General features: G+C 39.9%; 1 protein-coding gene across 3 annotated transcripts; it reads left to right on the top strand.

Annotated features, from left to right (window-relative positions):
* The first annotated feature begins 579 nt into the window (after positions 1 to 579).
* Positions 580 to 13676, top strand: LOC131666267 (phosphatidylinositol 3-kinase regulatory subunit alpha-like). 3 transcript variants are annotated; one of them, XM_058938781.1, is made up of 20 exons: positions 580 to 637; positions 736 to 877; positions 1245 to 1503; positions 1591 to 1911; positions 1979 to 2085; positions 2159 to 2245; positions 2319 to 2366; positions 8841 to 8953; positions 9251 to 9385; positions 9655 to 9880; positions 10173 to 10265; positions 10363 to 10548; positions 10617 to 10745; positions 10821 to 11025; positions 11115 to 11327; positions 11401 to 11758; positions 11854 to 12101; positions 12174 to 12350; positions 12423 to 12668; positions 12746 to 13676. In XM_058938781.1, exons 5-20 carry the CDS (start codon positions 2001 to 2003, stop codon positions 13050 to 13052), a joined length of 2856 nt encoding a protein of 951 aa, XP_058794764.1. In that variant the 5' UTR covers positions 580 to 637; positions 736 to 877; positions 1245 to 1503; positions 1591 to 1911; positions 1979 to 2000; the 3' UTR covers positions 13053 to 13676. The 3 variants fall into 3 exon arrangements, with proteins under 3 accessions (XP_058794764.1, XP_058794763.1, XP_058794762.1); XM_058938780.1 differs by having other exon boundaries at positions 625 to 877; XM_058938779.1 differs by lacking the exons at positions 580 to 637; positions 736 to 877; positions 1245 to 1503; ... (2 more) ...; positions 2159 to 2245; positions 2319 to 2366 and having other exon boundaries at positions 5921 to 8953.
* Positions 13677 to 15911: the final 2235 nt, after the last annotated feature.

The raw sequence follows: 15911 nt of genomic DNA, 5'->3' as shown, positions 1-15911 counted from the left end.
CTAGAGTCCAGTTACATTAATAGGATTACATGCAGAGATTAAGAATAAACCCCCTAATCTCTATTCAGATCGACGTAAATGGCCTTCAATCCATAAAACTTCGTAATACTTGCTTCAATTGGGACCTGCTGGACACTTGTTTGAACAATGTTTGAACAACAACAATATATAGAAATTTACGTAATTCATCGTTTTCCCTAGCAGACGGCGCTCTATATCAAGTAGACCCCGAACGAAGGGATCCTCTCTCGACTCTCGACCATTTGAATCAATTGTTCATGTTTCATTATATTTCAACCTAAAATTCACCGACTAGACATTTCACTTAGTTTTTACTTTTCTTTCTCCGAATATATCATTTGCACTTTTCTTGACTGATAATTCTTATTCTTTTTTTTAAGTTACGTCTTATTAAAATGTTATTTCCTAGCAAGAGTAACAAAATGATATATACTTATAAACTAAAACTATTAGTTTTCAAATGCCCATCTACGTCATTTATCTACACACAGGGTATTTTACTATAAACTTAACTAACACATTCAACTATTTCATCGTTCATCAGTCGCATCATATCCGTATGCATGTAATAATGTAGTGTAGTATCGTCATTTGTCACTAAACGTCAGGCGCATGTGTATGTGTGTGTTGTGCTCTTTGCGGAAACAGTTGATATCTCAATTTTTGTTCTCTGCTGTTCTTTTATAATAATATATATTATATTTTATATATTAGGATTAATTCGCTCTTCAATTTGATGTTTTCTGTCTTTTCTACGCTAAAAATGCAACTAAAGCATAGACTACTGTTACTTTGATCATTCATACTGCAGGGCAGAACAAGAAGATGAAAAACCCAATCTCTAAAAAAATTGAAGGTTAGACTTCTTATTTCTTTTTTTTTACTTTACGTTGTTTTCATCAACCTTGTTTAATACATTGCATTCATTAGATTGTGAACATTTTTTGCACTTATAATTGAATATGTTTGCTTTCAAACTTTATTTAAATAAATATATAATGACATACAAGAAGTTCTGCTAACTTTGTAAATGTTATTTTGTATCTCATTAAACAAAAAATGTTCTGAACTATCAGTATTTTCATTTCTTCATTTCTGTACTCCATTGTTTACTTTTTCCAACATAGATACAACAATTAAACTTGCGTTAAAGATAGGTTAAGTACTAATTTATTTTTGTTTAATTCAAATGGTTAATTAACTTACAAACTCTTCTTTTTCAGAATACATAATAGTATCAAAGAATAATATATGTCTCAAATAAGCAAAAATTTTATAGTTGACATGACTATTAAGAAGACATTCAAGATAGCGACTTCAAGCACTATGAAGAGAGATTACAAATCTCATCTTGGTGGTTGTGTATGTAATACAGGATGTGAATTGTTTATAATAGGATTGTAGAGTTCTTTTTTAATTGAACTTGTAAATAATTATTGTAAAAATCAAATTTGATAGTAGAAATTATTTAATTCTACAAAGGTACTATTTTTTATTTGAATTAAAAAGAATTTTAGCTTTAACTTTTATGACAAGTTTCAATCATTATTTTAACTATTAATTTTACAGTGTCAATGGTGACTAATTTTTACAAGCTAGAAGAGATGAAGTTGTATGCCACTTTGCAACAAAACAATATGGCATTACTAGTTATTGAATCAATATGTCAATGATAAAAAATTGCCAATTTTTTCCTTGTGGACAAGGAAGGATTTTTAATGAATGAAATAATTCAAGTTGTATAAAAGTCTTTATAAGACAAGACAGTACAAAATCAAGATCATACATTTTAATAGTAGTTTTATAATGATGAGCAACTTTTTTATATAATTTAAGAAATTAAATTAATTAATAGAGTAAAAATTTATTATAAAGATACCTTGATTTTAGGTAAGAATTTATTTAAAGAATCTAATATAATGTCTTTAATATTTTCACATATGACTGTTTTTTAAAGAGGTATATTAGAAAGAGTCCTAATGCTGAAAGGAAATTCATTATTGTACTGCGAGGCCCATAAAGAAGAGGAATCATCTTATATTGCACTTGATAGAGAACCTCTTGGTAGCTAATTCAATGTTTCTATCTACTTAATTAACTTAAAATTATAAGGTTAAACTCTTATTGTTTTATTTAGCTCAACAAGTTAACTGTGAAAGTACCACTTCTCCAAACCATATCCTTCAGAACGTGTATTTTGTTACACCTATACTTTGTAAACATTGTGAGTAGATTTTTGTATGAAAAAAATTAATCTTTTTGCTTTAGTTTGAAATAAATTAATTTTATCACTTCAGGTGAAGATTACATATGGGGCACTGGTAAAGTCGGAGTTAAATGCAAAGGTAAGAAATTTATGTTTTTAAAGGATAAAGTTTAACATTAATTATTTAACTATTACCTAACCAAAATAACTTTTTCAATATTTCATTTGATAAAGTAAAATTTTCAGTATTTTAAACACAAAGTTGTATGAAAATTACAGTAATCATGAAAGAAATTGTAATTAATCTACACATTTGCTTGTTTCCATGACATTATTGACAAGAAGTGATAACTATGAATATCGCTTCAACCAGAAGTAATGATGCAGAGTAGAGTAATGGTAGAAGGATAGTTCTTGTCAACAATTTTCTCTTAAAATTTTATAAACAGCGTTTGGATAAAACATTTTATTTGGATTAACTTGATGAAAGAATCAGCGTGAAATTTATGCATTCAATTGAATTATAGTATAAGACTTGATTATTAATTTTTGAAAGGAGTAAACAAATATTCTGATGAGTCTGGTGTCAATTTTTAATGAAAGACATTCATCATTCAACAAGATAGTTCATGAAAATATTTATATCCATTAAATAACTGCGACCTGATAAAATTTGTCATTCAAAAATTTTCTACTTGTTACTAGACCCACACCCACTTACACAAAGCTGTACATGTATTGATTTGTTAAATTCAAATTCTAAATCGAAATTGCTCCTAAAGCCTTTAATTTCATACACTTTATACCTGAATTTCCAATTTAAACCTCTTTTCCTTAATTGAATTTAAGGTTAAATTAAAGAACTTAAGGTTAAAAGTAGAAAAATCTGAAAGTCTATTTGCAATTCCCATTTGGACTTCTGAGGATGAGTTTTAGAATGTCAAAAAGTAAAAAACATTTTTTTCTGTGCGTCCTTGTAATAGTTAAAAACTTGGAAGATTGATAGAATGTTTAATTAAAACTCTAGTAGAGAAAAGAAAAGAATCAAACCGATATCGAGTTACCTTCTTGTTCACTTGGGTGCGCCACTCTAGCATGGTAACACGTACTTATGCTGTGAGGAGTGGAGGGGCGAACGAGGGGTATCTGGGTAGGGATAGAAATTACAGAACCTGGAATAAGCAACTAAAAGGGAAAAACAAGTACGATTTGTATGAATCTCCCTTCACCTTGCATGTCTACCAAACTCATTGATATTTTCTTTTCTAACAAATGTTTTTCATTTTTTTATGCGCATATCTCATTCTATTGAAGATTTATATGTAATGTAAAAAATTTCTTATCCTTAATGTAGCTTTTCGAGGTGAAAAGATGTATTTTATCCCTTCAGTCAAATCAGTTTATCAATCTTATGCAAAGCTGCATTTTTTCTTATAAAGAATTTCTTAAGCTCGTTTCGATTGTCTATTTCGTACTTTCGCATGTGCTCAGCTGTTTTCTGTTCATGTGCTTTTATGAGATTTCCTCTTTTCAGTTCTCCCAACTAGTCGCTCAACTTCCCCTCTCTCGCTCATTGAGCCATCGTATGATTCAGGGACGACTGATGAACTTTCGGTTCCCTGTTTGTTATCTTGTACACTGTTTTTTCGGTCATCATCGTGCATGAACGTAAGAGTCGTACCTTGATTTCTCGATCATCAGTAATAAAAATATTTTATCATAAAAACATGGATGGACTAGTTTATCATTTCTTCACGCAGTAATACAAATTATATTAACATTGTAACCTCGTCTATTTTTTAATCCATGTTTTACAACAATCGACTGAGGGCTCAAGTATATCATCGTTATAATTATGTAGCAAAATAAGTATGTACCAACGGATAATACATTTTCTACAAATTTCTTGGTAATAAAAGCCTGATGGGGTTAACAAGACCGATAACGAAACGTTGCTAAACAGAGAAAACTAGTTTCTTACTTATTAACAGATACCCAAGTCCTCAGCCAATCGCTATTAAACATGTCTGACAAATAATTTTTCTATTTTTTCAATTTTACCACGTGAGAAGACTTTTTAAAATATTAAACATGCACCGTGGGTCATCAAGTAGATCAATTTCAGATTCCAGGAAATTTATTCATTATTTCGCAAACTAGTTCGCAAACCTCAGTTCATTAAGAGAAAACGTTCTAGTCAAGCCTCAGTAAAAATTACAAGAAATCAAATGATCTTAAAATACGTTTTCTAGTTCACTCTTTAATTTTTTCACAGATAAAAAGTTTCTAAACCATTAACTCGGAAATTAGAGCTAATTGCAAGATGAAAAGTTTCACGGTGATACGTTTACTAAAGCAATTTTTTGTATTACGACGAAAGAAAGCTTTCAATTTACAGTGTGAAACTCCAAATGTTCATTGGTCCGTTTCTTGTAAATGGAATAACATGAGCTTTCTTCGGCTACTTTGCGCTCCATGTTGCATTACTGGCGCTCTCATCAACTTTACAATCGTCTTGTTTAAACCTTTCCGCTGCTTAGGTGTCATGTTTTAACAATTACAATCTACTATCGTAGTATACGAACAAGGAAATTTTCACGATTTAAATAAGATGAAATAAATTTGTAGTCAACTCAACTTGGTGTATATTGAGATGTACATGAATAATTTCATTCACTTTTGCTCAAAACGTCGATCTAAAGAGTAGTAACATGAGTAGCTGTGATTTGCAATTGATAAAGATGAATTTCTACAAACTAATCTGTAAACTTGGACTCGTCCGCTGATTTTACTAGATATAAAGAATTGTCTACATGATTGCAACGGTCGCGCGATATTTCTTCTCGGACTTACAATGGCTTACGAGTGGCGAATGTATTGGTACGGCCCTGACCGCAGGAAGGGCTGGCTAACAGCTTGGAACATTTTACAGAACGTACGTGCGAATGTGTACGTATGCGCGGAAGCCACGCTGCGAGGCCGGCTGTAAATTGCCAAGATTTGCTCTCTCTCTCTCTCTCTCTCGCTCTCTCGCACACACACGCGCGCTCGCTCGCAATCTCTCCATTCTCATCTATAGAATCGACAAAGCACAGCGCGCCGCTGCGGCTATTGACCGAAACTCGTTCGTTCGAGCAGGGACCGGCTAATCAGCTGTGTGGCGGTGCAGGCGAATCCTGTGATTCTTCAGACCTGTATGTGCGATACTCTGATGAGATGCAATTCTGCGAGCACAGGAAGTGCTTTGTAGCTAGAGACTGATACTCGTTAGTGGAAATTGGCCAGTGTCCCAGGAAACATTTTTCGAAAGCTCGCTCAGCTAGGATCGAATCAAACCGAATGGAGAAACTAGCCTAAACCGCCACTACTAACACCCTTTACGAGGCGGATGGGTAGATAACAGAAAGAGAGCTCTAATGCTGTTCTCTCCTATATAAGTAGCTGCAGAGTCACGTTCGATAGAGGCGACGGTCCCTCTCCCCTCCCTTATTTTCGCTCTAGCTTTTGATACATAGGCATATATAAGTGTGTAGGAGAAATGGTAGGGGTTCCCCCTCTTGATTCACTTGCGTCTTTGTGTGCTCGATATACGTTATACATGTAGGTATAGCACTGTGCTTGCGCGTGCGCCGCTCTCTTGTCGAGAGAGAGAGAGAGTGAGAGAGAGTGAGAGACAGAGAGAGAGAGAGACAGAGAGAGAGAGAGAGAGAGAGATAGAAAACGAGCGACAGTAGAGAGGGAGTGGCGGATGAGGGGTAAGAGTGAGAGGTTGCAGCGGGATGGCAGTTCCTCGCCAAGCGTATTCCGGGTATGAGTGCTTATTCTAAGCTGAAGAAAACCCGGAAAAGTGATCAAACGAAAGTGAAAAATAGCACCCGGTGAAATGCTCATGCATTGAATAATCGCCGGCTCACTCCACGAATTGACGACGACTAATCGACGCTGAATGTCACGTATCCACTTGGCACTATTTCGGGATCCGATAAAAAAAGAAGAAAAGACTTTACCAGGCGATACCGCAATTCTACTTTCATTCGTTTGCACATACGCGCGCGCACGCACGGGAGCTGAAAAGAGAGCTGACTCGCGGAAGGGGAATGCCAAGAGGTAGCGGAGGAAGACGTTGGTGCTCACAGGAAGAGGAGGTGGAGAGCGACGGCGACACGTACACAGAACACTAGTGTGGTTCACGAGGCTGCTCTCGGCGAGTCCTAGACGGTGCATCGCCTGTCCAACTAGGCGTTCGACTCTCTTGGATCCAGTTGCGAGGTTATCGAAGAGGGAGGGAGGGCCGGCGCTTCGATCCGGCTTTATTGATTTCGCAATAGCCTCTCACCGTCTTCTTTCGCCTTCTTCTCGCTCGTGCTTCCTCGGCGCGAGCTTATACTTAACCTCCTGCCTAGTTTCACCTGCAGCTAGTGCCGTGAAGTGCCAAGGGCCCTTTTCTAGTCCCACGAGAGTCTGATCGAGACGAGATCTCGGTTGGCCATCGCAGATTCTTACGTTATTTCGCGCGAGAGACGCGAGCGAAGAACGGCGATGCCAGTGGGACAAGCATTTTCGACAGACGATTAGCAGCGACCTTGAGAGAGTCAGAGAACGGCGGTGCGCACGCATGCCAACCCATGTGATAGTATAGACTCACACATGCGCCTGATCGCGCATCTCGACTCGTCCGTGAAACAATCTTACATGAAAGAATATATACACCTGCGTGCACTCGGGCAAGTGAACGCTACGAGAAGCTAGTTTGCCGGTACTATGTGACTCGAGATTGGAATATTTGGGAGGTGCAGTAGTTTCAACGAGGAGGGATTTGCAGAAGAACTCAGACAAAGCAGCGAGCAGATGCGAGTGAAAAAGAGAAGAAAATTGAGAACGAGAAGAAAGCGACTAAGTGGTACAGCTGTTGGCCGACACACGAAAGTAGTCGAGAAGCAGGCGTACGTATTCAAATGAGCAAAGGGGGCCGAGAGGAGAGCTCAAGTTGGTACGATACTTGGTTTTTCGCTGGTGAAAAAACCGGTTCTCGGAACGACGCACTTGCGCTGAAAGGTTGAGCACGCGAAACTGACGGGGAAGCCAATTCGAGTGATGATCGTACGAGCACTCATGGAAAACCATGACGGAAAATGCTTAGGGAACGCTTGTGGTTGACGTCTGTAGGTCGTGTAGCGCGAAGTGCGCGCGAGCGCGCGTGTGCACGCATGGAAAACTACGGTCTAACCTAAAACGGGAAGAGGTTGCGCCGTGGCGAGAGAATGGCCTATTCCGAGGACCAAGTGCACGAAGAGCAGGACTCTCCGGAAATTATTGGACGTTGCTTGACCACGACCTGCACTTAACTGAGGGCGACGCTCGCCGGGACTGCACTGCCGCGAGATACGAGGTCAACCTTGACGAGGGATATGAATAGCGGTGGGCTCTAGCTGCCGGCCAGCGGATTCCGGTCAGCGGTGATCGTCAACAGTGATGAAACGCGCCAGTGCCTCCGCAGCATCCAGTGCTTGCACAACGGCTCAGCTGAAGCATCAACCGATGCCCGCGGCCGCCATCTCGCTGCAGTGCCAGCCGCAACATCAGCAGCAGTATCGTTACAAATTCGCTCACTACAAAAAGAGCGATCAGCAGGGCGGCGGCGGCGGCGGTGGTGGCGGCGGCGACGAGGCGAAGCCGGACTGTCAGCTCTACGCGGAGTCTTTCGCCAGCAACGATGCAAAGAAGGGCGCGCTGGTGAAGCCTGTCATGTCGCGACTCTTGGCCGTCGACTCGGAGAATTACATGCTGCGCTCGGGATCGAGTGCCACATCCGAGCCACCTCAGCAGCAGCAGCAGCAGCAGCAGCAGCATCTAAGCAGCATCAAGCCTTGCACCCAGGAGCCAAGCGTATCGATCGTTCAACTAGCTACCCCGTCGGCAACCGCCAATGCTTTACGACAGCCGGCATCGAAGGCCAGCCTTGGATCGCCGCTGTCGTTTTCGACTCAGCAACCACCGAACCGGTCGCCGGCTGCCGGCAGAGCTCCGACCTCGTCCCAAAACCAGCAAGATGCTCCTGTCAAGGAAGGCGGCAGGCATCTTCTCTCTTATTCGGATAATCATAGACCAAGTGCTCTTAAAAGCTGCGCAAGATTGGCTTCTTTTCATCGATTAATGTGCTGGTGCGATTCTGATGATCGGACAGCCTTGCCGATCAAAGATGCAGGGGAACCGTGTAAAAATAATAACCCAAATGGCAATAATAATAATAATAATATTAACAATAATAATAATAATAATAACAATAATAATAATAATAACGACGATCGTAACAAGAACAAAAACAGCGGCAGCAGCGAGAATAAGGAGCATACTAGTTCGAATACTAGCGGTACCACCGACGAAAAAGATTTGCAAGAGATCGTTGGTTCTGCTCAAGTACAGAGCTTGGATAAGCAATCTTCGTCGGAGAGCGGAGGTGTCGGGCATGGGGCGAACAACGACGATATTGAAAAGAAGGACGGGAGCGATATTCAATTGTCGGCAAAAGTCGTTGAAACAAGCATTTCCCCTCATTCATACCCACCATATAGAGAACAATGTTGTTGTATGTGCGGCTCCGTATGTCCTGCAGAGTGTCACGTGTGTTTCCACAACGTCTGCTCCAGTTGGTCCGGTCAGCATCCTTGTCGATGGGACGTCAAAGCGCAGCACCCATTGTCAGGCTACGTTTACGAAACGGAAAAGGTAAGGTTTCGTCGTTTCCAATTATCAATCTTGTCAATGAACGCCACTCCGTGTTCAGCGATTTTACATTAGTTATGGCACTTCTTTCTCTAAAAAACTCTAAAAAACCCTTTGAATTATTTTTCTACTGCATATAAAACCATAATTCTTTTTCTACGAGTATTGATTGGCGCGAATACGATTGTGACTTTGTTATATTCCATAAAAAACCCCGCTGCACAGTCACACAATTATATATCAATTAATAGATTTTTTCAACGTGAATAGTTTATTTCAAACTTGTACTCGATGTTCCAGCCTGTCAATGAATGGACATCACTCAATGTAGTCGAGTGGATGGCGGCTTTGAATTTGTATCGATATGCCGATGTTTTCAAATCCAAGGATATCAAGGGCAGTGACCTGCTCAACTTGGATCGTGAAAAGCTGATGGTAAGTATACCGTATAGTTGGTTCTAACTAGATCATCGAAATATCTCGTTCCACGTATATACGCAGCTGTGAAGAGATTTAAAAGTTCGTTTTTCCAATCTCCAGAAGAGTACAACTTTATCTTTCATCTGTGATAAAGTCATAAGTGTTTCATAAGTGTTGCTAAAGGATTAGGAAATTCCTGTTTCCTATCCGAATTATAAATCGGGAATTGGGCATCCATACTAGAATTAGTACATTTTATAAAACGTCCTGTACTCTTGTTGCAGAACATGGGCATAAAGGATGAGTTTCATCAAAAAAATATACTCGTATGCATTGAGGAGCTGTGCACACCATCTCCGCCACCCAGCTCGGAATCCTCTGCTTCTCAATCAGAACAGCAGCAGCAAAAGAAGCACAAGCTTGTACCTCATAGTTTCAGCGTGCTCGAAAAGTGCGACAAGTGCCATAAATATCTAAGAGGACTTCTTCACCAGGGCTTCCTTTGTCAAGGTCAGATTTTGCATTTTTAATATGAAGCTTTCAAATTTGCATTATTTTAAAGACAAATATAAGTAAATAATGTACGTTCATGTACGTTGCGTGAGGAAAATCAATTTGAAATTTAATCGAGATTCTTGCTAGATTATTTTAAATCGCCGTAATGTCTGACTCGCAAGAAACATCCTGTATAAATGAGAAAAGATTATTACTATCGTTTCGTGTGAAATTAAATGGCTCAGTGATTCTTCGCATATTATTCATGATCAACAGAATAACCATTTAAAGCAAATTCATATTTCAGATTGCGGTCTAGTTGCTCATCGAACCTGTTCAGCTACGGGATTGTTAATGCCATGCACTCCCTCAGATTCTCGAATGAATAGATTCACTTCTGGTAAGTTGTCAAGTATGAAAGTATAAACTGGAAAAGACGAAATCGCGATTAGTGCTCTCTCGCGCTAATAAAGAAATGTACATATCTTTTATTTCAGTTTTTGGGCTTGCACTATGCTCACAGTTCGATTTATCAAGTAAAAGCGCTCCGCTGTTGATAGAGAAATGTACGCGCGCTCTAGAAGAAAAAGCTGCAAGTGAGCCCGGTCTAGATCTTTACAAAGTCTATCACAGTAGCCCACCAAATGAGCAAACTTTGGAGCTAAGGCAACGACTGAACGAAGGTATTTAAAACTATTCCAAGTATAATAAATTCAATGGTGGTCATGTAAGAGTGTCGTATACTTTGCAGATTTACGGAGCATCGACCTTAAACTCTATAGTCCTCAATGCATAGCCAGCGTGTTAAAAAAATTTCTGAGGGAATTGCCCGATCCGGTGATTCCGGTGCAGTGGTACGACAGATTCTTGGAAGCCTCACGTAAGTCTTTATAGCTTCAGCTAACAGTTGAACCTCTTTTACAAGAGTTATTCGAAGATTCCCTCTTTCTTTAAGGAACGACCGACGAGCAGTGCTCCAATCGACTGGCGCAAATGGTTACCGAGCTTCCGCCACATCATCGCAGTACCTTGCGCCACCTCATGGCTCACTTTTGTCGACTTTGCCAAATGCAACATTCACGGGGTTACACGGAACCACCGACTATTCTTGTCCAGGTGCTTTGTCATTTATTCCTCAGACCTCCCTGGGAGCATATCATGTAAGCATTCAACACAATAAACAATAGCTTGCGAGAGGCTGCTGCCGATCACAAGGCCTTGTTAATTGTCGATAACTTGTTATTTGCAGCCAAGTTGTACACAATATCGAGGCACACATTAGAATAATGGAGCTACTTTTGCTGCATTGCGACTGGGGCGAACGCTTACCCGAGTTTGCGAACGCTCCTTTGCTACCACCCCGCAAAGTCTCTAGACCCCAATTTCCCGTCATGGACGCAGCAACATTCGCCAGTCTAGAAGAGGAAGTGAACCGTGAACGTCAACTCTTGGACAATCAGAGGTACGCCTATTGTTCTACATAAGGCAACTTCAATCAATCGATTGCCAATTAATTTTTGCTCTGATTTCAACAGTAGCAAAGATCAGCAAGCCCAGTCACTGCTGAGGCCGCGGTCGCTGCATGATTCCGAATGGTACTGGGGCGAAATTTCTCGCGACGAGGTCAACGAAAAAATGATTGACACACCGGATGGCACCTTCCTCGTTCGCAACGCTTCGTCCAAAATCGGCGAATACACGCTTACTTTGCGCAAGGGTGGCGCTAACAAACTCATTAAAATCTGCCATCGGAATTCCAAGTACGGCTTCTCCGAGCCCTACACCTTCAACTCAGTTGTCGAACTTGTCGATCACTATAGAAATTGCTCGTTGTCTCAATATAATTCAACGCTCGACATAAGGCTGCTCTACCCAGTGTCACGATTCCAGCAGGTACATGTTTTATCTCTAGTTCCATGCTAGATAGCTTTCAGCGTTTGTTTGCACTTTTCTCACATATTCGATACTTTTGCTTTTGATTTTTGCAGGATGATGAAATTTCAGGTACCACCGATGTCAGTAAGGTCATGCAACGATATGTAGAGCTCGACAAAGAACTTACCGAAGTGATGAAGCAATACAATGAAGTATCGGACATTTACGGTCGCTCAACATTCGAGGTGCAGTTCAAAAGACAAGCACTCGAATCATTTTGCGAGGCCATTAAAATGTTTGAGGAGCAATTGAAATTGCAAGAGAAATTTCAAAAAGAAGCGCAGCCCCACGAAATTGCCGAGTACGCTCGAATCGTTCGTTCTTTCCTTTCTTTTGTTTTCTTTCCTTGACTCATGATCATCTTATGTTACAGTCTTCAGCTCAATGGAGAGTTACTAAGGTTCAGATTAAGGTCGCTAGATGAAAGTAAAAATTATGTGGAGGGTATCTTGAAACAGGATATCGCTCAAAATAGGAGCCTCGAGCGAGATATGAATAAATTTAAAGTTGAAATCTTTCTACTTGTTCGTTCGAAAGACAAGCATATGATGTGAGTATAGTAAGCCAAGTTGTTACGACTAGCACTTGTAACAATCCTATATCCCTAATGATTTTTGCGTAGATGGTTGAAGAAGAAAGGCGTGAATCAAGCAAAAATGTATCAGTTGTCGCAGAATCTTATAACTAATCGTGACGTGAATTTTGTGCTGCAAGATCTCGATTTAGATGTGCACAATGACGAGAAAACGTGGCTCGATTCTGAAAGCTCGCGTTCTGATGCCGACAGAATTCTATCTACAAGGCCAGACGGTACTTTTTTAATTCGACCTTCACGAGTTGGAATGGGACAATATGCCTTATCTATCATGTCAGTAGTCAACACTTCAAATATACATACGACAAATTCAGTAATACTGTAATGAACAACAAATTTTTCTGCTGCAGGTGTAATGGTACCGTTAACCACTGCATGATATTCGCAACAGAGCGTGGTTACGGCTTTGCAGAGCCATTCAACATTCACAAGACGTTGCGACACCTCGTACTTCATTACGCCCAAAATTCTCTCGAAGAACACAATGAAAGTTTAACGACAACTCTCGCCTATCCGGCATTTGCGTCTGCTAATGCACTTGCTAAACTCCAAGCTCAACGTCAAATACAGTTTCAGCAGTCCAGCGTTGCTTTTCAACTTTTTCAACAACACCAAGCGACTCAGCAACTGCTGTCATCTTCTACGCAACAGTCGTGAATTCACTATGGTTTGTTTGTTTCTGGAAGCTTTGCCTTGAATCTCTCCAACATGTCACTCATCTATACTATTGATACGAAATCGGACCTGTCTATTCGTGCGAGCGCCAAATTCCTCATTTTACGGATGGATTGTATCCCTTACTCCCAACCAATCTTTTGAATGCTGACGTGTCTGCACGAATCGACAAGCCTTCGAACAATACGTTTTTTCGATTCATGCCTCAACAAAATCAATTGATTTATTAAATCAGAATGATACATGTATTACATGTTGACTTGAGAAGGTGGTCTACCACTCTAATTGGTTAGCTTGGCAACAAGCATCAACAATTTAAAACAAGTTTCACGCTTATTTCTTTCGCAATATTCAAGTAAGAAACGAGATGCGGTATCGGGTGTCAGGCTGTTTTGAATAATAAGAAAATAAGGAAAAAACGCACCGAAAAAAGAAAGACTGAAATATCTCATTTAATTTTTATGATCTAAAAGTTGCGCGTAAACAATGAGTCGAATAATGCGTGCACCATCAAATATAGCTAAGATAAATTTTCATTGAGTTAAAATTTGCACTATATACACAATTGGTTTTTGCGTGTTTTTTTTTTTTTTTTTTTTTTTTTTTAAACGATAAATGAGATTGCGCATGGGCATTTCAGTATCGTTATCATAAAAACTACTTTCATGATACAACGAAAAATTCAGATTCAAGTTGAAATTGAAATTGCCGAGCAAAACTAGAAAATAATACGGGGTCCGCGATGTGAAAATTTTGTATAAGTAAAATGTAAGTGCTTCCGTGCCAGGGTACGATAAATATTACGATAAGAGGCGATATGTGAACGGAGTAAAGTTTTTTTATATATTACAAACTGTGATGTGCGCATGCGTGCGGCGTGCTTTGGTCGAAGAGAATGGCGTCAAATAGCTCGCGAACAAGCGCTCGCCGGGGATTTGCTGGATGGCAGCTGCGAGTCGCGAGAAAGCAGAGAATTTAAGCACGCAAGGGTTAAAAAAGACAAGGGCAGAAGAAAAGTATCATTGTGATTGGAGAGCCATGCGGAGCGATATATAAAAGTGATAAAAAAGAAATGGAAAATAGAAAGTGGACACGCGTTTGACCGGGCGGGTAGCGGGTCTGTCCTCGGTCATACCAAGTAATCAATTCTGCACAGCTCTCCGTAAGTACGTAAATATATAGAGAAGATTATAGGGCAGGCGAGTCACAAAGAGATGAGATGAATCTACCTGTCAGACTATTCTACTATACTAGTTTTCAAAAGTAAAGTTGATACTTGTTTATCTGATAAACGCGTGCGAGCGTAGTGTACGCGACAGTAGGGTAGGCTTACTGTGAGTGCGAATGAGAAATATGCTCGTCTGTGAGAAAAGACAAGGAGCTAGTCGAGACTCGGATAGGAAAAAAATAGACGAATGCCGCAAGACGGACGTCTCACAGATCGTAGAAGTGGATGTGATGCGCGCGCGCGCGTGTGCGTCCGTGCGTGAATCTGCGTGAAAGTATGACAGACAAAGGCGACGAGGTGGTCATTTGTTATTGTGACGTAACCAATCACGAGAGCTTCTACGAAATATTTTGTATCGTATATGTTGCAAGCAGTACGCTCCTCGGCATTAGAGCGCACGAGGAAAGAGAACAAATCCAACTTGGCAGCAGTCGGCTAACTGTCGTTCAATGCTTCAATGTTCAACTGTCGGGGCATTCGAACGCATTCGTGAAAACGCATGAATTCTTGACAGCTCAATCGGAAGCTCGAAGCTCCAAATTTCCTGCTTATAGAGCGGTCGATAAGCACGAAAGAGTAGAGCCGAAGGCATTCCGAATGTTTCCGATGCGATTGCTCATTTTTCTGGCTGCTTTCAACATTACTTTACATGACATATCGTGCACAGCTACTCGTCTGTTAGTTGCTCGGCTGGTCAGCGGCAAAATACTCCAAAAGTCATCCGTGTAGAATTTTCACTTGTGCTGACGACAAACTCGAACATTTGTGGACGATTGCTCGAAGCAAGTATTCGTGACGACTTTTAAGGAGCAATGCGATTAAATTGGATTTCAATGACAGCAGAATGAGCGGTCAGCTGTCATTGATTTTCCTCGTTTAAGCAGTCGAAAGGTTCACAGACACGAACGCACGCGCACACAGTGTACGTGTAATAAATATGTGTCTTGCGAACATGCTTGCATGAATATAAATAACGAATCCCTGTCGTGTGGACTAACAGATTTGCAACGCTGACAACTTTACAGCTAACAGTCGTAAAATCGTGACATCATACATCTAAAGCGATGAGTTATAATGGAACGCGTATGTACGATAACATTTGTTTATTGTAAAACCTTGAATAACTTAGTTCATGCGTAAAAATAGAGTTAGATTTTTTACATGGTATTGAGTACACATATATATTTGAATATCTAGTTATTGTAACTTTGAGAACTAGAAGTAAATAAATTTAGAAGACATCGTGCTTCATTATGCTAACAGTGATAATGCGGTTTATAAAATTAAAAACAATTTTTCCAGGGATGTTGTTTGGAATTCGTAAAAGTGTATGCCTATGTACAGACAATACATGTTTCGCGATGAGTATCTGTAAATCTAGTAAACTGTTTGGACGGTTTCTCTCTTTTTTACTTTTTTTTATTCATATTTTTATTATTAATTTTTATCTTAAGTGCTGATATAACATTGTAATTGAGAAACATGTAAGCGTGATCTGCACTCTGAGAATTCCCGTAATAAAATACATCAAGTTAAGAAAAAAATGGAGCTACGGAAAGACGGGATCAAGTTATCGCAAGATATTCCCGTTAGATTCTCTGTTAGTGTGATTA

Source organism: Phymastichus coffea, unplaced genomic scaffold, assembly GCF_024137745.1.
Source record: "Phymastichus coffea isolate CEN01 unplaced genomic scaffold, Cenicafe_Pcof_1.1 PCOF00058, whole genome shotgun sequence".
In the NCBI taxonomy this organism is placed as follows: Eukaryota; Metazoa; Arthropoda; class Insecta; order Hymenoptera; family Eulophidae; genus Phymastichus; species Phymastichus coffea.
The sequence above is the reverse complement of the archived record's forward strand: the minus strand, read 5'-3'. Positions and strand labels throughout refer to the sequence as shown.